This window comes from Hoplias malabaricus, chromosome 7 (genome assembly GCF_029633855.1).
Source record: "Hoplias malabaricus isolate fHopMal1 chromosome 7, fHopMal1.hap1, whole genome shotgun sequence".
Taxonomy (NCBI): Eukaryota; Metazoa; Chordata; class Actinopteri; order Characiformes; family Erythrinidae; genus Hoplias; species Hoplias malabaricus.
Genome location: NC_089806.1, coordinates 34862657 through 34885931, shown reverse-complemented (window position 1 = coordinate 34885931; position 23275 = coordinate 34862657). Strand labels below are relative to the sequence as shown.

Here is a 23275-nt window from a genome sequence, read left to right as displayed (position 1 = left end):
TTCCTACAGTTCAAGAAGAACGCAAGAAGAAAATTGTCTTTTTTAATTGTGAAATGTCTGAGAATTTTGAGTTCCCATAGGGAAAGGATGGAGACGACAGTGAAAATGTGCTGTGGTCTGATGAGTTTATGTTTCTGCCAAGCTCACAGCATATGTAACTTGCATATGTGTGAAGGTACTGTTGATGCGAAGGAATATATTGTATTTTAGAGAGACATAAGCTGAAAACTAGGCAGCTTTCCCTAGGAAGCCCATGGTTTTTTCAGCAAGACAATACCAGGCTTCATGACAGTGTGTGTTTGACTGACCTGCCTGTAGTCCACATCTGTCTCCTATGGGGCATGATGAAGGAGGGATCACACAGAGCATGGACTGTTGAAAAAACTGAAGCACTGAAGCCTTTAATATCTCTATATATATACATATATATACACAACATACAATCTTGTTGGTCAGTGAACACATTGCTAATCATTTAGCCGCTACTAGTTAATTAGGTTCAAGGGAAAAAACAATCCGTTTTTATTGCATTTTGCAAATAATCCCAAGCTTTTCCAGAAGCGTTTTGTAAAATTATAACAGGATAAAAATAATGATGATCATGAAGGATAAATATGTATTAACTTTCAGGGTTTTATGCAGACAGTATAAGGGGTTAATACACTAATGTTGCTTGCTGTGTGGCCGTTTGTGCTGACGTTCTGCACCGAGAGTAATCAGAGGAAGAGCTGCTCTTATTCTTCTTTAAATGTTGCACTAAATCAGAAAAAAAAATTAGACTCTCTTATGTCTTTCCTATAGATCTGAAGGCAGGGGACATTTTAGTCACATTTCCCAATTCAACCAAATCCAGATCAGCCATCTTTGTGACTGAAATTCAACAGAGCCCCAATAATGAACTGTTTCAAGGTTCATTGATATGAGCCAATCTCTAAAACTGATCCAGGATTAGGCCACCTCTGCTTCATTTATTTAAAAAAGAAAAGAAAAACAGGATACAAAAATGGTAGGGTGTTTATTACATAACTGAAAAATGAACTGTATCTGTGTGAAAAGAGTTCCTTTGTCATTTATTCAGGTTCTTTCCCTTTATTATGCAACCCATCTGTATTTTTTGAGATTTAACACTACACCTTCAATTAGATATGTATTCGATTGGACTGAACAAAACTAAGGCTCTTTATTATCCATTTGCTAATATATATATATATATATTTCCTACATTCATAATTCAGGACTTCTCAGTTTCATAAAATTGAGTCACAGAACTATACTAACTATTCATTATTGATATTGTGAGTAAATTATGCATGTACTGCTTCTCTGTGAGGATTTCATAAAATGTTTAATGCAGATAACGATCATCACGGGCTGAGGTATTCACATTGCTTTAATATCCAATAAATGCTGCTTGACACCTACAGATTCACTAAAGCTTTCCCACAGAATGTCACTGGATTAATCTGAAAGCTTCAAGCGCAAATAACCCTTATTAGAGGTGACATGCAAAGCTGTTGTACAAATAACTCAAAAATTGAGGTATAAAACATTTCTTTTTCTGCCTTTACTCAGTAAATCTGAACTTTTTTAAGGCATATGAATATCAACCTTAAGCAAAGCTCACATTTCATCTAGATTACAGCACAAATCCGTATGACAAACATGCAGTTGAAAACAGCTTGTTTAATTTGGTTCTTTTAGAGTCCAGTTTCATTAGAATTTTAGGTTTACTACATGGTAATAACTCAAAAGAGAACAATTGTTTTCAACACTTTTGACACTACATCCCTGCAAGTAATTTCTCTGAACAGATATTCTTAATCCCCTGGACATTCCCTGGTGGTACAGTAGAAAAAGAGAGAGAGGGGTGGGGGGTGTTACCAATTAATGGAAATAAAATACCGCCATTAAAAAAGATTTAAAAAATACAGAAAACGTCTTCGCCGAGTTCCTGATAGTGATAAACAGGTTTACATTGCTGTGTGTTATATTTTACTTTTACTTCCCCTGTGCTGCTTGTGGATCTGACTAGCACAATGTCATCAAGCACAGGTAAAGACAACTGAAACCTGTTAGGTACTGTACTGCATTTCTATTTACTCGTAAACTGATTCATGACCATTTTATTACGTCCAGGTGAGGGAACTGTACAAATACTTTGTCAATATGACAGCAGGTAAGTCTTCTCACTAAGAAAAGAGATCATAAGAACAATACACTAAATCAAACATTACAAAAATAGATGACCTGACGGATAATTCGTTATTGACCAGAATGATTTGGCAATTTGTTTCATCAATGCATTGTCTTATTTAAACAGCATTTCAGAACATCGGCAACAAATCATTGTAGCATTTGTTCATTAAACGGGGAAAACAGCCAGAGGTCAGAGAAGACATCAAATAGAACGTTGTTCTAGCTATCTCAGTTCAAGTCAATGAGCATGATTAAATAAGTTATTCAGTCTCTAAAACTTCACACAACTTACCCTATTTCATTAGCTATGAAGCAACAGCACTGGGCAAATAGCTGGTGTGAAAAAGGTGTACAAATAAATGTTAAAGCGTTTTCGTGTAACATATAATTGTTCTTCAAATTCAATTAAAAAATAAATCACAGTCGTTAAATCGTCTTTGGGATATTACTATTATTATTATTATATTATCCCCAAGAACAGAACAAATCGATGTCCATGTTTTCGGAGTGGTTTTTTCATGGATTGAACTCCTAAAGCACACAGTGATGAATACAATTTTCTCACTAGCCATTTGGAAACGAATTGATTTTTAGGTTGAGTAAAATGACAACTGTCATTTTAAAAAAACAACAACAATGTAATATTTTACCTCAAATTAATTACAGCTTTAAAATCGAGACGTTTCACAGACCTGTTAATGAGAGAACAGAGCCTCTGTCATTGCGTTGTCCTCAGCACTGCAGAAACTGCACTATGTAACTTCTGGGGGGGGGGGGGGGGGGGGATGAAGCCACAGCCCCTCGTTATGGTGCTATAAAAATTCATTTCAGGGGGAGCCCCAACAAAAAAAAAAAAAACCTTAAATCTTTTTTGCAAACCCTAGCTAACAACCTAAATCCTACCCACTGTTCACACACACGAGTCACCATAAATGACGAGTGTGAGAATGTTTACATTTTTAATTACGATTATACATCACCCAAAAATTGTTTATAAATTATTTGTACACCTAATTCTTTCAAATTACGGCCGAATTTGTGTTTACATCCAAAAGTGTAACATTTCCATAGGAAATGTTATTTTTCCTTTTACAAACTTACAACGAACCACTAACATAAAATAGAAATGTTATTGCACAGTATACACAAGCAATAGTGGTCAAACCTTTTTTTTTTTTTTGCACCTCTGTCCAACATGTGGTTGAAATATAACACGGCATTATGTGGCTTTTTCGGATGCTTTAATGTGGAAATGATATTTAAGGGATTTTAATTTCTGTTAAATACATAAAAATAAAGTTCAGTAATGAGCAAGCGGCCTTGTCTGTGGGTCTGTGGTAACTGCTAGTTCAAGGTTCAGCCATTGAAGAAATGGCTGTGTCCGGTGCATTCTCCTGTTGAGGGGGGCCATCTGTAGCATGACCAGTCGCCTGGGTCATCTCACAGTCCCTAGAAGTTTGAGCCACAGTTGGAGTGTGTCCACGAAAGTCCCGGGCACCAAATGGGGGTGGAGCCATGGGCCCGGAAGGAGGAAGAGGGCCAGGGGGGAAGGGCCGAGGACGGAAAGGTAAGTCACGAGGTCCAGGAAAGTCAGGTGGGAAATTATGCGGACCAAATGGTGGTGGAGGTGGTCCCATGGGAGGGAGATCTCTCATAGGCATTCCACGTGCTATAAAGAATGGGCAAAAGGAGTTTTATCAGTACAAAATATGGTCAAAAGTGTGTTAAATATTGCTAACAAATCTAAAATGAAGGTAAACGCTATGTTATCTCAGTGACATCAAAATATGCCTTTCATGAATTGATACATTTGCCACTACTCGATGAAATCTCTGCCCTGTCGACTATTAATTGCCATTAGTGTGAAATGGAAGCATTTTAGCCAAATAGTGGTAGACCTCAGAGCGACTGCTGAAGTGTGTTGCATGTAAAAGGTCTCTCGTACAGTACAGATTCCCACATATTTTCATTTCTGAATGGATGGAACATAGTTTTTTTTAAAAATGAGAACAAATTTACATATCCACTAGGCTTTTGCATTGTTATGAATTAATAATAAACTCCACTCACTGTCCACTCTGTTAGACACATCTACCTTAACAGGTCCACGTTGTAGCTGTATAGTCAGACACAGTAGCTCATCTGTGACTGTAAAAGTTGTGTTGGTTATCCTCTAGTCCTTCATCACTGGATGCTATTGGCTGGATATTTTAGGTTGGTGGACTATGCTCACTCAAGATTTAAAAACTCCACTTGTACCAGTACAACACAACACACCAACATGCACCACACAAGTTATACCTTCTCTGTGGAGGTCCTGTGAGGTTCCTGACCAATGAAGAGCAGGGTATACAGAGCGACAAACGGACTACAGTCTGTAACTGTAGAAATACGTGCTTCTTTATGAACAACGGTGCTGAGAGCATGGACATTGAGTGCAGAAGCTATGCATTAGATGAAACGCAACAGTGCCACTCTGCAGCTTCAGGGTAAATCAGGGAAAAACCTATATTGCACAAGGCCTAGAACCCCCATAATCACAGACACGTCTCCTTAGGATGGAGCATGTAAACATCTCTTACCAAAGGGAGGGACGACAGGTCCATACGGGCGCAAAGGAGTAGGTCCATATGAGTCCATATGAGGTGGTCTGAAGCGTGGGTCTGGTCCAAGAGGAAGCCCAGGAGGAATCATAGGTGGATGGCCATTAGGTGGTCGAGACATTGATGGAAGTGGACCGTCAGATGGATGTGGGAATTGTCCACCCATTGGTGGGGGGCCATACGCCTTTGGGGGAGCATTTGAATTTGTGACAGGAGAGTCCCTGATCGGAGACGGGAGAAATGACCCCTGGTTCTGAGACTTTGAAAGCTGAAACTGGAGAGAGAAGAGGAAAAAGAAAAAAATTCGGGATCATATATTGTGCCTGTTTTGCTGACTTCTATGAGCCAAAACTAAGCACATGGAAAGACCTTCAGAAACACCATGCACATAATCGCCTGCAGAAGGCTTCCTAGTTTTGTTAGAGGTCCCATAAGTCTCAATGAAAACATCTCAGTTTAAAAAAAAAAGGAGAATTGACTGTCCTGGCTGAGGGAGCAGAGACGATCAATACCCATGATTACAGAGATTAAAGCAAGCCTAGTCAAAGAGCCCAGTCACAACAAAACCATCTCTTTCACCTTAGAGTTAAAAATGATGCAAGTCTGCACAAGCATTCACAGAGTGTGTAAAACAATCAGTGTGTAATAGTGCAGCCTCCGATTGTGCACAAGCCATTCACCCTTTTTCACATCCCAACACCCTAATACTGTACTCACTGCCTCCGTAGTGTCAGTGGCCACCTGTGATGAGGCTTCAGCCTTCGCATCTACTGGGGCTGTCTTTTTGTTCATTTTTTTTTAAAGCAAATAGCACCCAAGAAAATAAGAGATATACATACAGTGACTATGAGGAGTGTATTTATTTTCCCCCCCATACAAGACATTAGATAACATCGTGTAAAATACAGAAAAACATAAAAACAGATGGCATCACCCACAACTATTAGTACACTTACCGATCCATCCTGTGTGCAAGGAGATGAGGTGCGAGGGGCATACAATTCTGTAACAGACAATACAGTAGATTAATTTAACATTCCTTGTCATATGATGGGTTAATTTTAATTTAGAACAGTGGCACGGACCTGGTCGATTAGGCAGTGGATGTCCAAGGTCAGAAAAGCGTCCGTGGGCATCAGATGGAGGTCGTGGACCTGTAAACGTGGAAAGCTTTAATACCCCGAATACTGAGCGAAGGTTACCTTTACACCTCAGTTCAAATACTTAGCTGCTATTGAAATGACACATTTTAACCAGTTTTTTTTTTATTCGATGCTCAATAGCTACTGTCATGTTAAAAGAATTTCAAGATGAAACTCATCTCAAACCTATAAATCCACCTTGAACCTATTGTACTAGCTAAGGATAAACACTCTGACTGAACACTGAACACATTTGTGAGTCACTCTGGATAAAAGCGTCTGCCTAATGCTGTAAAAGTAAGATGTCTAAACTGTTTGTCACTAGAGGGAAGGGTTGAATTTCTATGCTTTTAAAAGCTTTGATTATGTGGGTCATTCACATCATTTCAAAAAGCACTGTTTCAGTGGTAACATTTTAACATTTCTAAAATTCCTTACAAATTAAAACACCACATTTTATCAAAATATCCATCCCAACATTTTACATTGTAATCATGAAAGACAGTGTTTGAGGAATATTCATCACACTTAGCTCCATGCTTGGCAATAAAAAACAGAAAACAAGACCCAAAAAAGGAAAGGAAAAGTGAGAGATCATTTAAAAGAGAACAGTTTATCAATCTGTAATTAAGATTATGAAGAAAGCAAAGGTGAATGGGATCGCTAGTTTGATTGAGAGAAAAAAAGTGCAGGGTAGGTTTAAATGACACAGAGGACAACTCACCAAAAGGCTCATTCCTTCGGCCCACAGGAGCAGAAGGAGGACGTCCAGGACCCTCGATCATTAAAGGGGGAGAGGGTGCACCCCCACTTACAGGTGAGGGACCGTAAGAATCACCTGTTCAGACCACACCAGCACAATCACTAATGCGTCTAACTAACACTTCAGTCTAAGCAGATATTTCATACAATTACTACAGATGCACAGATATAGAATTTTATGCCGATACCATAACCAATAATTAGCATCTTGTTGTAGCCAATACCGATATTAAATAAGCAATAATACATGAGAGCGAGTGCTATAATAATTTACATTTTAGCACAAACCTCGAGGGCATTATTGCAATTACACCACAGCTCGTTATTGCCAGTTATTATTAGGTTTTAAGAAAGTGAAGACTTTCTTAAAACTTGTTTTTTTTAATCAACCTTCCAAGAGGTCAAATGTTTTCATTCCATCACACATTTTTCCTTGCTTTACAAAATCACAAAGTGGATAACGCTCCACTGCACCATAACATCAAAACAACTGGTGTGACAAAGGAAACTAAACCAGTTGTCCTTCGGTTAAGAAAGTCCAGGCACACCACTCTCTTGTAAGCTCTGGTGTTACTGCTAGGTTACATGTATTTTGCGGAGTAATAGCAGAGAAGCTTAGGTCAGTGTGCTATTATTGAAAGATAGAGCGTTTCATCGCAGGTTTGGAACTAACTTTGGTATAATAACCGGTAATTTTATGATTTTAAAGCAAATTCTTTATACCATAGGTTGTCATAGGACAAACCTTTGCTTCAGTATTTTCTACACATCTTTATTAGGCGTAGTTCATTTGTACTTCTGCAAAAATTTACTGATGGTTCTACATGGATGGTTTCTAGAGGGGTGCTAATAAGTGCAGCACAAGGTTTGTTTTGGAGATCGAGGGACAATGTGGCTCTGAGCAAGGGAGAGAGAATGTTTTCAGTGAATGTGTGTTCATTTCCCTTTACACTGAATAACTCAATATCCATTTTCACGTGAAGGGCTCCTGCACTGTGGTGGTTGAGAGTATTTGTCAGTAGTTTATTCAGCATCAATAATATTTTACATTAATATTTACCCTCAAAATAGACAATTAAAAAAGGTTTAGTGATAGAGAAATTAAATTCCAGAGAGCATTGTCTGCAGACAAAGCTGAGTAGTTAAAAGCGTCAGTGCATTTACACAATCACAAAAGAGTGCCAAGTTATTGGTTGTAATCTCGGATAAAATTCCAATATGGGACCGATAACAATAACAAAATAAATAAATAAATAAATAAAACAAAGAAAGAAAAATCCACATAATCAGCAAGTAATATACTGACCTAGGAAATACTGTGCAATACTAACAATTACTAAACACTGAAATAGAGGCAATACACTGCAGCAACATGAAACATATTAAAAGTTGTCTATAATCTTTTAAACACAAGAACGGTCCAGGGACAGAAAGACTATATATAGCAGGGACCAGGGACATACAATTTACAAACTAAAAGATGAATTGCATTTCCATGTTTTTATGCATGTTTGTTTCTCCAATGTTTGCAGAAATGCTTTAAAATGGTTGGAACTTTGATGTATTAAGATTTGTTTAATCAACACAGAGGTATGAAAATCCAACACTCAAACAGAAGTTGCTAATAACAATGATACAATTAAAATAATTAAAAAAGAAGACTGAGGAAGGAGACTCACCTCCTCTGCGTGGAGCAGGCACGTGGCGGTCTGGAGGTGCTGACTTATACAGAGTATGCTCTAAATCTGACATCCTATCACTGCACTCCACAATTCTGAGGAGCAAAAGCAGCTTATGAGATTAAACCAGTAATAGATACAGCTCTATTTGACTCAGTGAAAACTGTGTGTACTCACTTTTGACGCAGGTTAGCGCTCTCTCTCTTCTCTTCTATCAGAGCTCGTTCAGACGCACGGGCCTTTAACTGAAATACATACACAGAATTTAGAACTCACACAACCAAGGAAAAATCACTGTACACACAATAGACAACAAATCCATAGTTCATACCCAGTTTTCATGAGCTTTTTTTTCTTGAACAGCAATCTGTAAAAGGGGGGGGGGTCAATAGATAGTCAGTCAACAGACAATCAATAGATATCTAAATTAAAATTGGTATTAAATATAAAAAATAAAGCAAACCACCTCTGCCTTGAGAGCCCTCTCATTCTGCTGCATTTCTTCCTGCATGTCCTTCACCTTCTGTCTAAGGCTGCCCAATTCCTCTTCTGCCTGCAAGGCTCGGCCATCTACCTCTGACAGCTTGGTCTCTTTCTCGCGCCGCTCCAGCTCTTCCTGAGTGAGTTTTCTGCATGAAAAGGATACATGTCAATGTCTGTTCTAGCTGTTCAAACTTTCTTTAGTGTTACAATGCATTTATAACGTTCATTATTGCAATGGCTCCCCATAGGGCAAGACGTGGTTTAAAGGTGTGAGAAGGAAGATTGGAACAGGAATGTCTACAGTTTGATCCCCACAACCAGCAGGTAAATTTGGGGCAGGGGGAGTGAGGGAACAAATGTTGTCCTCCTTCTTTAATCTGTAGCAGAGCTAACCTTGAGCAAGGGTTGTTTGGGGGTAGCTGCAGTGTGAGTGTGCCTACTGCCCCCAGTGCTCTAGTTCACTGCGACAGATGGGTTAAACCAGTGGTTCCCAAACTTTTTCTGCCATTCCCCATTTTTGTAGATGAGAATATTTTCACACCCCCAATGCTGCCACATGTTCACATCTGTAACTTCCAAGCTCCACTTGAATTTATTTATTTATACAAAACTGCTACTATTTATAGTCAAAAACAAAAATAAAATGATTGTGCTTTACAGTCAAAGTCACTGCAGAAAACAAAAGCATTAAACCTGCACGTGTGCTCTGCAAAAATGACACATTTAATCAGCTCATCTATTCAGTAACTGGAATGAGCATGCTTTGAGATATGCCTCATCATATATACTTCTTTTCCCCTTTGGAAGTTGTGGTTTGAGAAAACTCATCTGCTGCACGTCTAGCTCTCACAAACTTGTCCATCTGTTGTTAACAGTGTTCAACATGCGTAGCTCATTTGACTTGGCACGCTACCCCTGCAATAACCCCCCCCACCCCCCCACCCCCCACTTTCAGAACCACTGGGTTAAACACTGAGGAAAAATTTTGCTGTATTTTTTGCAATGACAATAAAAGCATGCACGTTTAATCACAATTACACTACAGGCTACATAATTAAAACAGCTCGTTTTGTAATGTGCATTTTCATGCTTATTTCATGTTAGTTATGCCCGCCTATGTCTTTTTTAAGTAATAAACTTGAACCCAAGTTGTTCTAAATATATAACATTCAGTCCTGTTACCAAAATCATTACATTTGAGTTTAATAATTTATTCATCCATCCATCCATCATCTGTAAGCGCTTATCCAGTTCAGGGTCGCAGTGGGTCCAGAGCCTACCTGGAATCATTGGGAGCAAGGCGGGGGCGCCAGTCCTTGACAGGGCAACACACAGACACACTCACACTTTTGAGTCACCAATCAACCTACCAATGTGCGTTGTTGTTGGAAACCGGAGCACCCAGAGGAAACCCACGTGGACACGGGGAGAACACACTCATTTTTGTTTATGTTCTACACAAATTTCTTTTTCATTTTTTAAAAAGCGATTTGGTTTTGTTAGTTGACGGGAATGACAGATGTGAGCAGGATTATGCAACAGTTACAAATAAACCTGCAGCCTTTTGTAATATTATATATCAATAGTGACTACTTATTTGATTCATACACAAAATATTTTTACATTTTTCACTAGGAGGACTTCAACAGCATGAATTTGTATTGACACTTACTGCTGCAAAGCATTTTCTTTCTGCTGGTATAATTCAGTTGTTATTTCCAGTCTCTGTTGGAGATTGTTGTACTGGGATTCCAGATGAGTTTTCTCATTTTTTAGATTTGTTTGGTCATGAACCACTTTCTGAAATTGCTCTGGGGAAGATGAAACAAACAAACAAACAAACAAACAAAAAAAACAAAACAATAAAATAAAACATTTAAATGCAACAGACACCAATAATACACAAACAAATATAAATTAAAGTAACATACATACCTTCTAGTTCTTGTCTTGACTTCTGTTCACGCAGTAAGTTCTCCAAATAGCGATTTCGTTCATCCTCTATCACAGAAAGCTTGGCCTTGATCTGGGAAAAATAAAATAGAGGAAAAAAAACAGCATAACACATATGCAGCATGTATGATATATGTGGCTCATATGAATCTCACATTTATAAAGACTTACCCTTGAGACATCCATCATCTGTTTGAGGCGCAGTTTAATAGGATCACCCTTCTTCTCTGTAACTAAGCATAAACATCCATGTCAAAGAGTTAGAGCAACGTAAGCAAGACCGAAGCAATGTCTAAGCACTGTATTACAGAACACTCACCAGCTGCATCCCCATTGGAGAGTTTAGTATCACCTGTATGTGCGTCTGTACCTTCACAGACCTCAAGGCCCTTCAGTTCAGCAATGCAGCTAGTCAAAACCTATCAGACACAAAAGATTTCAAAGGGATGGTTTGAGTCACATAGGACAATATTCTACAACATTATAGATGAAAAAAATTACTTTACTCACATCAATTTCATTTTCTTTGTGCACAAGGGAATCCTCCAAATCTTTCTGTGTTTTATAGTAGACTTTAATTTCTTCACTGAGTTTTTCATGCTTTTCTTGCCAATCTTTGGCATCACGCAACAGCTGTCAGGAGAAAAAGAACACAAAATGTATGACAATTTACAATTCAATTTAATCTCCCAAAATGTAGTTATATTAATAATATTAACAATAACTTGTACGGCAGACCTGGAATAAAAGTGCACAGTCAACTGGGACAGTGGTGCAAGGCATGAATATCGAGCAAAGAGGGTTGGGAAACTTTTCAGTGTTACGACACATGCACTGTACCAGGTCTTTGTACACAGTAGGCATTAACCAGCCTTAAAGCATTTAGGAATCACAACTATTCATTGCCATACTGGACATTACAACACACACACACACACACACACACACACACACACACAGCTTAAGCCATGCTTCAGATATAGCAATACGTGACAATGCAGGTTTCCTTTTACTTACAGTTTTCTTCTGCTCTTTCAAGGCACCATTATCCTTTTCAAAAGACAGCAATTGAGCTTTCAGAGCATCCTCCCTGAGCTTGGCCTCATCCATAAGAACCTGAACCTGAAATAAGACCATACAAAAAAATGTAAACATATAAGAATTGAAAGAAACTGAAAGGATTTTTAACACATAAAAATCATTTTTAAAAAAATAGTAGAATGTGTCTAAGAGAACTGCACAGAATAAATAAATACAAGATTTCATATATACCTTTAAGCGTTCCTCTTCATGGCTCTTTAGACTATTCTGGTGTTTCTCAATTTTCTGATGCATTGTAACCATCTTCAAAACAAAATAAAACAGATCCTTAACAGAGGTCTATTACTAAAAAAGACGACAAATAAGATTACTTAAAAGTACAAGCATACCTTGTCATTGAGAGTTTTGTTCTCTTCCTGTGTCTTTGCAATTTTTTCACGGAGTTGAGTAATACTAGATCGTAGCTCCTCCCTCTGATTCTGGAGGTCTTGGTAACGGGTCTATAGTAAGTATATGAAATAAGACGGAAATTAATAAAAACCAAAGGCACTGGAAAACATCACCAACGGCACTGTCACGGTTAACTGAATTGCATCAAGACTTGCCTTAATCCCTTTAAATTCCTGCTCTGTAGAGCATCTGGACTTTTCAGAAGTCTTCAGTTTTTCCTCATGTTGCTTGATCTAAAGGGACATCATTTCCAAAATGTTTAAGAGACTGGAGTCAAACTTGGTGTAAAATAATCAAAAACAGGGAGCAAGACTTTACCATATTGTTCAGCTCTGTTATTTTGAGGAGGGCGGCAGATTTTTCACTGACAAGCTGTTGTATCTTCTCCCCAAGCTGCTTTTCAGTTACTGACAAAGAAAAAATAAAAATCCAAACAAGGAGTGAGGGAGAATGTTGCACATAGAACAAAAAAAAAAAAAAAATCAACAATAAATGTCCAAACAGTCACAGAAAAGATTGGAATAATTGCATACTGTGTAATGAAGGATTGTCATAACAAGCTAGTGATTAGTGATCCAGGTTTATCTGCCTTGCTTCTGCATCCATCATACAAATGTACCACAAATAACAGGAATAAAGAGGAACTCTCATTCTTCACACAATTCTTATAACACAATCTGATGGACTAGATTTAGCTCATTGTACAATCGGTTAGACAATATTCACATGACATGGGTGCATTAGGATACAAATGTAAATAAAAACTATTCAAACAAAAGAGCATGTTTGACCAAGCAAGCTCCAGCTAATGCTGTCCCTACTTAGCCTTAATCATTAAAGATAAATCCTGACATAGATACTTACATAAATATGTTCTGCCTTTTACCTGTGAACAAAAAAATAAAATGGCGTTAGTTAAGGTTTAGTCACAGGAACAGGATATTATTTGCATTAAAGCAACATCTTACAGCAAGTATTGTCCTCCAGGTGAATATTAAAACAGTGAGGATTCCAATGATAGCTGTAGTAACCACAGGCTTCCAGGGAAGACCGTGGAAAGTAGGGCCTGGCTGCCATTCCTCAGGCAAAGTAGCTATCATCTAGAAAAGGGACACAAAAAAAAACCTGTCATCTAAGATCACACTTACTTTCAATTTCAGAATGGTGAGACGGGCATCTGATGAACATTCTCTCTCTCTCTAAATCAGAGAATACTAATGTAGCTATATAAAAAAAATTATCCAATCCAATGAAACCATTCAGCAAAATACGCCAGACTTGTGTATAAAATAAATACTAAGGACCTTCTCTCTTAAAGACCCCTTGCTACAAAATGATAACATGCAGGTTTACATGTCCATGCCCAGAAAACACATAATTTGCTGTGTGATGATTATATGAACATGATACAGCTCACAGACCGACTTATGGACCCCTGAACTTCGGTTCGAGAGCCAGTGTAGTAAGCCATTCTGATTATCACCATGCAATGCAAATACATTAGGGTCCAGTGGACTTTTAGCCCTGAGGTGAGAGTTAATGTGAACGAGTCGCTAATGCGACATTGGGTTACTTTCGCAGTAAATGAGGTTTACATTAAAACCACATAACGTTATTGTCAAGAAACAACAACAACAACAATGCGTGAAGTAAATGAGAGCATGTATTACTGAGGCTAAGTGGCTAGTCAGCTATGATTACATGACTGCCTCACACAACAGAAACCAAACCAAACATGAACAGCGACCTGCTCCAACTAGCAAGAGCATATCAGACAGATTCAGTAACGTTAACGTTGCCAAGCATTCAGCTAAGGCATGTTATAAGTGACAAGCAGAAACGAAAACAGCATACTTACTTCCTGTAGTTCCGACAGAAACAGAACTGAAATAGCAGTCCACAGATCAAATATTCCTGACGGACAATACGCTTGAATAATTCCCACGTCCATTCCGTTCCTACAGTTGACCAGCTCGGGTTTTAAACACTGAAATAACGAACATTTGCAAAACCACCACCACACGGGAGCTAACGTTAAATGGCGCTGTGGTGTCTTACTTCATACTGACTGCTGAAAGCTAAACCAAACCGCTAGCTCAGCGAAGCGGCCACAACAAGCTGCTAACACGTAAATGTCCCCTCTCACAACCTGTGGATATTTCCAGACGAAACGCAAGCCAAAAAACGAGCCCAAATCTGTACTGTACAGAGAAAACCACCACTGTGTGTCCGAACTGTACTCAAAAGTCTGTACTTCAACCCTCACCATAGAACACGTCAACATTTGAAAACCCTCTTCCCCTCTTCACGTCACGCTACACGTGACAGCCTCAGAGAGATAACCTACAATTCACTCAACCGATCAGCCAAAACATTAAAATGACCCATTGTTCGTTTTATCAGGTCCACTTACTGCCCTTTGAGGTGCTACAAGCTACTATCACAGGCTGATGTCCATCTGTTGTCCTGCATTTTTGTTACCCCCTTTCACATGGTCATGATTTCCACAGGACGCCCACAGAGCACGTATCATTTGTGTGATGGGTACAGCACTGCAACAACACTGATGTTCGTGTGCCATGATAGCGTGGGTTGCACTGATAGGAGTGGATCAGACACAGCACCGTGGCTGGAGATTTTAAACTAATTGCTGTTCATTGTATTAGACTCATTCTCCTTGTTGGGCAACCTTATAGAAAGTCTGAAACAATACTTCATCTGCAGCTGCATACAGGCCTGTCATAATAATTATATTATTCACTTATACAATATATGGATACTTCTTCAACATTTTTTGCAGGCCATGGGGTTTAATTGCATATTTGTATATATAAGAAAAAACGCCACCAATATTTTAGCCGCTCAATCTGTTCTGTTCTCTGGTCTATTTGTTCTGGGGCCATTATGTCACTTTGTTTGAAAACTGGATTAATTATATTTATGTTTAATTTATTTAGGATATTTATTATTATCATCATAATTGGTGGCATACCACACATTCACTCACACCTATGGGTACTTTTGAGTCGCCAATCCACCGACCAGCGTGTGGTTTTGGACTGTGGGAAGAAACCGGAGCACCCGGCAGAAACCCATGGGGACATGGGGAGAACACACCAAACTCTTCACAGACAGTCACCGACATTATATGTTGTGCCACAACCTTTTGCTATTTTCAGGATGAGCAAATTGGGCTTAAGATCAGCCTGATTATCATGTAGGGAATGTTTATTGGGCACAGCATAATGAATATTACATTTATTTGGACAGTCCTGAACTTTTGGTAAGCTAAAATTTTTGCTCTGGCTGCATCCCACATTTCTCCCTGCCGTGAAGAGATCTGATATTCAGCCTGTGGCATATTGACTAACTGGGTGGTTATATTTGACAGAGAGGCTGTCAATCATTCAATTGTGGTCCAAACTCTCATAGCATAATGGTAAAAGGAAAAAGGGGTGGGGAAGGTATGACATTTATTTTGTTTTAGTTTTCATAGAACTGTAAAAACAATTAGGGTGAGCCTTTTTAATTTGGGTTGATATTTTCCTTCATTTTAATTATCCCACATTTTGGATATTTTATAAAGTGTTTTTAAAAAAGTAGAAAAACATGCACACAATTTAAAGTAAATAACTTAAAAATAAATAACTTCTAAACAAAAAATTACAGCCACACATTCTTTAAAAACCTGCCAGATTTAAAGATAATGATAGTGACTTGTGAAATATGGGAACAAATTAAAGAAATAGTGGACAAATTTTATAAAGAATACAAACAAAGTGCCAAATGTCCTCTCAAAATAGATTTTTATATTTCCCCATCCCTCCTTAATTTGTGAAAACCAGGAATGCACCGATTTTTAATTTTTTGGGCTGATACAATAACCAATAAGTAGGACCTTGGAGTAGCTGATACTAATATCAATAACCCATAATTTTATCTTTTTGTAATTAAAGCAAATTCACATTGGATTATAGCATAACAAATTCTTTTTAGCACAGATTGTCATAGGACACACCCTTTTTCAGTATTTGTAGATTTCTGTACGTCTAAATTTTATTTTTTAAGTTTATTAGTTGTAGTTCGTTTATATTTTTATCAAAAATGTATTGCTGGTTCCGCATGAATAGTTTCTAGAGGGGCACTAATTAGTGCATCGTCAGGTTTTTTTTGGAAAGAGAGATCAGCATGGACCATTTGCACAATGTACAGTGACGTATGTCCGCTTTCCAAACACGTCTGTTTACTTCCGCCTTGTGCCTATCAACCCTTACCCTACTCTTTCATAATTAGTGTTTGTATTATTGTAGTGTATTTTATAGTGTTTGTTGTTGTATATTGTTGCTGTCTGATTAAAAACATCTCAATTTTTAGTTTTCACTTTTTTACATGTGTTAAATGTAGGAATTAATCTCTATCTTTTCATAACAGCTAATATCAAAATGACCAATGAAAAGGTGAAAAATCACAGTTTCTTTAACAAGTATCTTCATTGGCTGCTAGACTTGTCCATCAAAGCATACCCCCCCCCTCCTGAATGTCTGTGCTAAAATTAACGAATGTTTACGTTTGCTCACGTGAAATATTAGACCAGCGTGGCTATAATTAATCACAGTAAGGATTAAATAGGCTGATTTCGATCAAGTATATTAATGATACTCTGATTTTGCTAAAACATGGATTCATAACGTCAGTGTTTTAGGGGAATATGTTGCAAGCTGTGGTTACATGGAGGCTCATTGGAATTCACTAAAAGAAATCTGCGTTTGTCAGTATTTGCTGTCTACATTACATGCAAGTCCATTTTACATATAAATGTTTTGAACATACATCCCAATAAAGATATTTTTACATTTCTGAGCTGCAATGGGTATAAATCACGTTATCTGTGGTTTATTGGTGTTACCATCAGACAAATACAGTCTTTTCGTGTTCCTGAAAAGTTAGCTTTTTGGATATACATTTATACAATATACTCTTTTACTTGTTTGAATATTTCACTGCATTCCCAGAGTGACAGCTCACTCAGTGTAGCACTAGCGTTAGTCATACACAACAAACAAAAATGCTATAAAATGCACTACAATAATAAAAACACTCATACAAGCACACAAAAGGCACCAAGTAATCAGCTGTATTCCAATAACAATAACTAAAATAATCCATATATTGGCAAATAATATATCGGCCACGATATATCGCACATCAGTAGTGAAAACCAGACAAAGCAGCAAAAGAAAAGACTAATTGTTACTCACCGTTTCTGCATACTTCAAGAGAAATTCAGAGTCAAGGATCAGTCTGCTCCAAAGGTCATCTGAAACTGATGTGCTGGCTTGCTCATAATTTGTTTTGTCATAGAACTCAGAAGCACTTGGGGGCTCTAAGGATCCTGATGAGTACAAATGCAAAATATTAATTCCTAAACAATGTTCAAAGTCTTAGCACTAAGGTAAATAGAAAAACAAACCTGAAGATGGATCCATCTCAAAACCTAATGCAATATCTACAGGAGTCTCCAAAATAGCTTGTGGTCCTCTTTGAACCTCTTCAGTGTCTTTAAAGCCTGTCTGAATGTCTTTATTTTTATTGAAATGTCCGCTGTCCTCTTCAATGCCCATGTCCTGGTTGTGGGACTCACTCTCCTCAGCATTGACATCAGATAACTGATCAACTTCTTGAAGGGCTTCAGGAGCTTCAGCTACTTCTGCTACAGGGATACTGTTGACTGAATCTTCCACCACTTCTGACACATTCATTTTCTCTGCAACACAATATGCACATATAAAAATATTTCCAAACATGGCTAGCAAAATATATGGCTTGCATTTGTAGTCACACAATGTACAGATTATACACAAATGTATAAGATTAAAACCAAATTAATAAATAATAATAATTTATTATTACTATTATTACTAAATTATTATTACTATTAACCTATACACAAATGTCCATAAACCTGAGATTTCAAAGCATTCCTTTGTGAACTACACATGTATTTGCACTTTTATGTTTGAAGCATATTGTGCTGTCCCAGGACAAGCAACAGGTTTTAAAACTTTTAACAAGCACATCCTCCAAACCCAATCATTTTAAGCACACAATGGACAGGTTTGATACTGGTTTATATCTGTCTGAATATTCATAATCTCTATTATAACTACTAAATATAAATATATGACCTACCCATTTCAAAGTGAGATTGGCTGTCTTCTACCAAGGGGACACTGTCACTGACTGCAGAGTACTTCTTACGTAGAGCAAAAGCCAACTCCTGAAAGTCATCCAAAATGGCAGCCTCCTCATCGAACATCACTGGGTCCAAAGGCTTTCCAAGGTCCTGGGCCTTCTGTTCGCGGGCATCCAGTATTTTCTCAATCTCATCCAGTATGAAATTTTCAGAAACCTCCAGGATACTCTCCAGTTTCCTTTCTATGTTTTCACTTGTCTCTGATTTTGACTCTTTAACAGACTTCAACTCCTGCTCCAAATCAGAGAACATTGCTTCAATTCTGAAGAGATCTTTCAGGTCTAGGTATTTCTGAATGCGTTCCATTTCATCATCCTTAAGGTGGTCTCTTAAAATCATGAGTCTCAGCACATTTTCACTGTATTCATTCTCTTTGCTAGTGTCAGGCTTTTCCTGAATTTCAACTGGGATATCATCATCAATAGACTCTTGATCACTCTCTTTATCACTGGATGAGTCTGAGGATTCTAAAGATGGAACCATGTTTGATTTTGTATTTTCATTTGTCTGTGTGGTTATATGATGTTTTGGTTCTTTAGGTGGTTCGTTGTTTTCTGTAGCTACTTCTACATCCTCAATTTTATTAGTGAGCTCAGTTTCTGTGGATAATATTGCATTTTCATCTTCTAATAACTCCTCAGAATCCTCATTTTCTTCGTAAATGGCAGGTTCTTCTGTTTCCTGCTGTTCTGCTTTCAGTGTGCTTTCAAATAACTCAACTATGTCTTTTTTCACTCTGTCAATCTGTTCATCTTTTTCCTGAACAATTTCAGTTTCTTCTTCAGCTGCAGGTTTCTGTTGTTGGACCATATCATGGACTACATCGTTTTCCACATTGTCTGTTTCTATATCTGTCTTGGCATTAAACTGAGAAGCATTTTCTGCACCTTCCTTAGGGGGACTCTCCATTTCTTTAGACTGGATGCTTTCAGTTGTGGTTGCCTTCTGAATGGTTTTCTCTACCACCTCTTCAACAGGCTTGTCTGAGTCAGATGTTGTGGTAGCTTGTTCACTTTCAACAATAATATCAGTAAGGGTCTCATCCACATCTAAAGATTCTTTTGAAGCTTCAGATTCCTCACCGCTTTCCAGCTCTTCTAATTCATCCTCTTGTTCAAAAATTTTGGAATCTTGTTCGGACATTACAGTATCAGTTGTGTCATTTGGTAAAATAATGTCCTCAGATATAAAGTGAGCATTGGACGATTTTGTATTAATCTCTTCAGTGTCTTTTGATAAAACAGGGTCCTCAGACATAGAGTCAATATCAGACTGTTTTGTGTTACCCTCTTTAGTGTCTTTTGATAAAACAGGGTCCTCAGACATAGATTCAATATCAGACTGTTTTGTGTTACCCTCTTTAGTGTCTTTTGATAAAACAGGGTCCTCAGACATAGATTCAATATCAGACTGTTTTGTGTTACCCTCTTTAGTGTCTTTTGATAAAATGGGGTCCTCAGATATAGGGTCAACATCGGATTGTTTTGTTTCAACTGTTTCGGTGTCCCTTGACGGAAAGGAGTCCTTAGCTGCAGAATCCTCATTTGAGTGTTTTATTTCAATTTCATCTTCATTTATTTCTGAAATCTGAAGAGGTATTTGATCATCTGAATCTTTCTCACTTATATCTTGATCAGTGTCCTCATCATCATCATCTTCTTCTTCCTCATCCTCTGTATCTTCATGTGTAACAGTTCTCTCACCCCCACTTACAATGTTAAAAACTTTATCCCCTAAAGATGACCACATGTTGCCATCTTTGTTTGCCCCAGTGGCATCGTCTTGTTTTTCCACTACAGGCTCTGTTGGATGGTCTTCATCTTCCAACTCAGATGGATAAAGTGTGTCATCCTCAATATGAGTGTTTTTTTCTGCAGTAGGAAGTAGTGCAGGTTTGTCTTGACCTTCCTCTATTTGTTTATCCTCATGATCAGCTAATGTTTTGCTTTCTTCTTCATCAAAATAAGGAGTTACTCGCTTTGTGTCTTCATCATCAGATGTAACAGCATCAAATGTAGTGCCCAATGTAGTTTTTAATTTAGGTATTGCGTCCACCTCTGTAACATGTTCAATTTTCTCTACAGCACCAGCATTGTCTGATGAAAGCTCGTCTTCAAAGTCTTTGGTTTCTGTTTGTAAATCTGCATCATCTGTATGCTCCTGATCAATTTCAGAATCATCTTCAACAACATAAGGATTGTCACTGCCATCTGAATCTTCTATTTCCAAAGGTTGTTGAATAGGTTCGGTAGGCTCCAAGTTGTGAATATCCTCTGTGCTATCCACCTCTTCAGCTTTATTTTCTTCAGGTTGAATATCTGAATCTTTAATGTCCCCATCACTGGCATCTTTAGGAAGTTCTTCCAATGTCTCCAAATTATTGGCATTACTCTCTACATCTTCCTTGTAATCAGATCCTTCTGATTTCTCACTTTGGCCATCACTCTCATTTAATAAAAGTGAATTACTTAATAAAAAATCAATGTCATAGCTTTCAAATTTATCTACTCCAGTGTCAAAGCAGACAAAGTCAGTTTCCTGAAAAGCATTGAAAGGTACATATTACATTTTTTAAATGTAATGTAAATTAGTGTAGCATAATATGATAATGATCAATTTATTAAAATGTAAAAACAGCTGCAATTGAATTCATATAATATACACTACAAAACATGATGATATTAAAATAATGAATGTTGAATAATGAATTAATGGAATCAAATGAGCTTCTATGACCAAGTGCAACAAAACAAAGGCTGATATTGACTGAGGGCAGACAATATCATACAATGTATTAATTTTTTAATGGCCTTCCAAAATTGGTGCCTGCATTCAAGTAAACACATTATAATTAATGTCCACTGACAACATGCCACTTACCTCTGCTGACACTTCTACTTCTTTGTCAGTGTATATGTGATTGATGTTAAGAAAGTCTTTTGGGAAATAGCCAAAACTGCTGCCAACCTGAAAAGTGAGTAGGGAAGTGGTCCATAATGAAAATTGTTCTGGTAAAATTGTATGTAGCTGCACAAAATAAAGTCTGCCATCTTATAAATTATGAAAAAAAAAATCACTTGTGTGTACATTAGGATATTAATTTGGATATCTGCAATTCCTACCAACCCACAAACTGTGAAATTGAAATATTTGCGTGATCAGCCTTAAACTGGGAGGACATGGGAGATTACAAGCCATGCTGACTTTGTGCTATGACTTTTGTAGACAGTACACACTTGCCTAAACAGCCCCATTCAGAAAAGTGCTGTTGTTTGACCTATATCACAGATGTTTTATTTAGAACCCCAGGAAGTCTGCTAGCTTGTGACAATATGGGTTAAATATGGGTTTAATTTCCCTTTTAAGAGAAATCTTTAGGGAATGTTTATCACTTGTTCAAGTGTTGACAAGTAAATATATTTTCAAGCATTCAACTCCAACAAGTGATCAATGATTAACTTACACTTCCCGCCCACACATCCGACCTCTGCCCTGAGAGTTTATAGTACACGTATATAGTCTCCCCTTTTTTGAACGACAAAAAGCGACAGTCTGGTCCAGAGAAATCTTTTGCTGCCTTCCCTCGAACGAGGAGCACTGAGGAAAGAAAAAGAACATTTAGTATGAGAATGCATTTCTAATTTTTACTGGTAAGCTACTATTACATAATATACATAAACCTGGAATATATTTCATATTTTCTATATCAATCTTCAATAGTATTTTGTTGTTAATAAATTAGTAATACATGTAGTGCCTGGTATTTTATTGTTTAGTTGACTGTCGGCCCAGAAAAAAAATATATTACATTTCTGTTGCTGCTTTCATAATAACTACATGTTAAGTGGCTGAAGAAAAATAGCTAGCTAGTCAACACGATGTGACTTATAAACTGTGGCTGTTTAAAAAGGCTAAAAATAAATAAATAGAGCAAGATTTGTCGACAATGTCAGCTAGCAGCTGGTTAAATTAACTATAGTGCTATCAATACAAATAACGTTAACTCTTACGGCGGCACATTAAGCTATAAATTGGAGTGGGGTTTTTTTTTAGACAAAATGTAAACAGCCCGCTAGCTGTTTAAATGCCCTTCGGCTAACACTGGTAGCTTGTTACTAACCCTGTGAAAGCCTTTTAGCTAACCAGCGGTAAAGGCTAACGTTAACAGTCAGCTGTTGTGTGAAGATAAAACTGTAATATGGTTAAAAACGAGTCAGACGAGACGACTATATCAGAAATGTACAGAAAGGCATTAACGGTGCTGCTAATGTATTTAAATAGTGTTTACAGACTGTTGTTATGCGTATAGAAAATAAAATGTTGTTTTAAAATGTAAACAGAGAAAGCCATTGCTAATGCAGTAACGTTATTTTACGACATGGCACTTCACTCTGATTAATGCAAATTCTGACCGCAGTAGTAACCCTGCGGTTCTTATGTCTCTTATCACATACGGTAATGTTATTGTTAATGACGCTTGCTCAGCATCCTGCTGAAAAAGGGGAAGAAAAAAAAGTTGAAGCGACCTTCGCTCACTAAAGTTATCGTTACTCACTACTGCATTCATCGTCGGCACATCTCTTGTAGTCGGAGAACCGCCGCTCCGGCGAACCTTCAGAAAAACAAACGTAGAAAAATAAAATAAAATGGTAAAATCGGGAGAAGATTCCAGCCATGCTGGCGAGATGTGATAGGGGTAACAGTATGGAGCAT

The 23275-nt window shown here is 37.7% G+C and overlaps 1 protein-coding gene across 1 annotated transcript; it reads right to left on the bottom strand.

Annotated features, from left to right (window-relative positions):
* Window positions 1-47: 47 nt before the first annotated feature.
* mia3 (MIA SH3 domain ER export factor 3) lies at window positions 48-23275 on the bottom strand. Its single transcript, XM_066676495.1, has 28 exons — window positions 23118-23275; window positions 22026-22159; window positions 21443-21529; window positions 18499-21100; window positions 17780-18073; window positions 17568-17701; window positions 13278-13409; window positions 13174-13195; window positions 12628-12716; window positions 12465-12542; window positions 12249-12359; window positions 12091-12162; window positions 11836-11940; window positions 11329-11451; window positions 11138-11237; window positions 10990-11051; window positions 10801-10891; window positions 10538-10676; window positions 8849-9011; window positions 8714-8749; window positions 8560-8627; window positions 8383-8477; window positions 6666-6779; window positions 5885-5953; window positions 5756-5802; window positions 5517-5579; window positions 4779-5073; window positions 48-3865 (listed from the first exon to the last, which is right to left on the bottom strand). Exons 1-28 carry the CDS (start codon window positions 23236-23238, stop codon window positions 3546-3548), a joined length of 5766 nt encoding a protein of 1921 aa, XP_066532592.1. The 5' UTR covers window positions 23239-23275; the 3' UTR covers window positions 48-3545.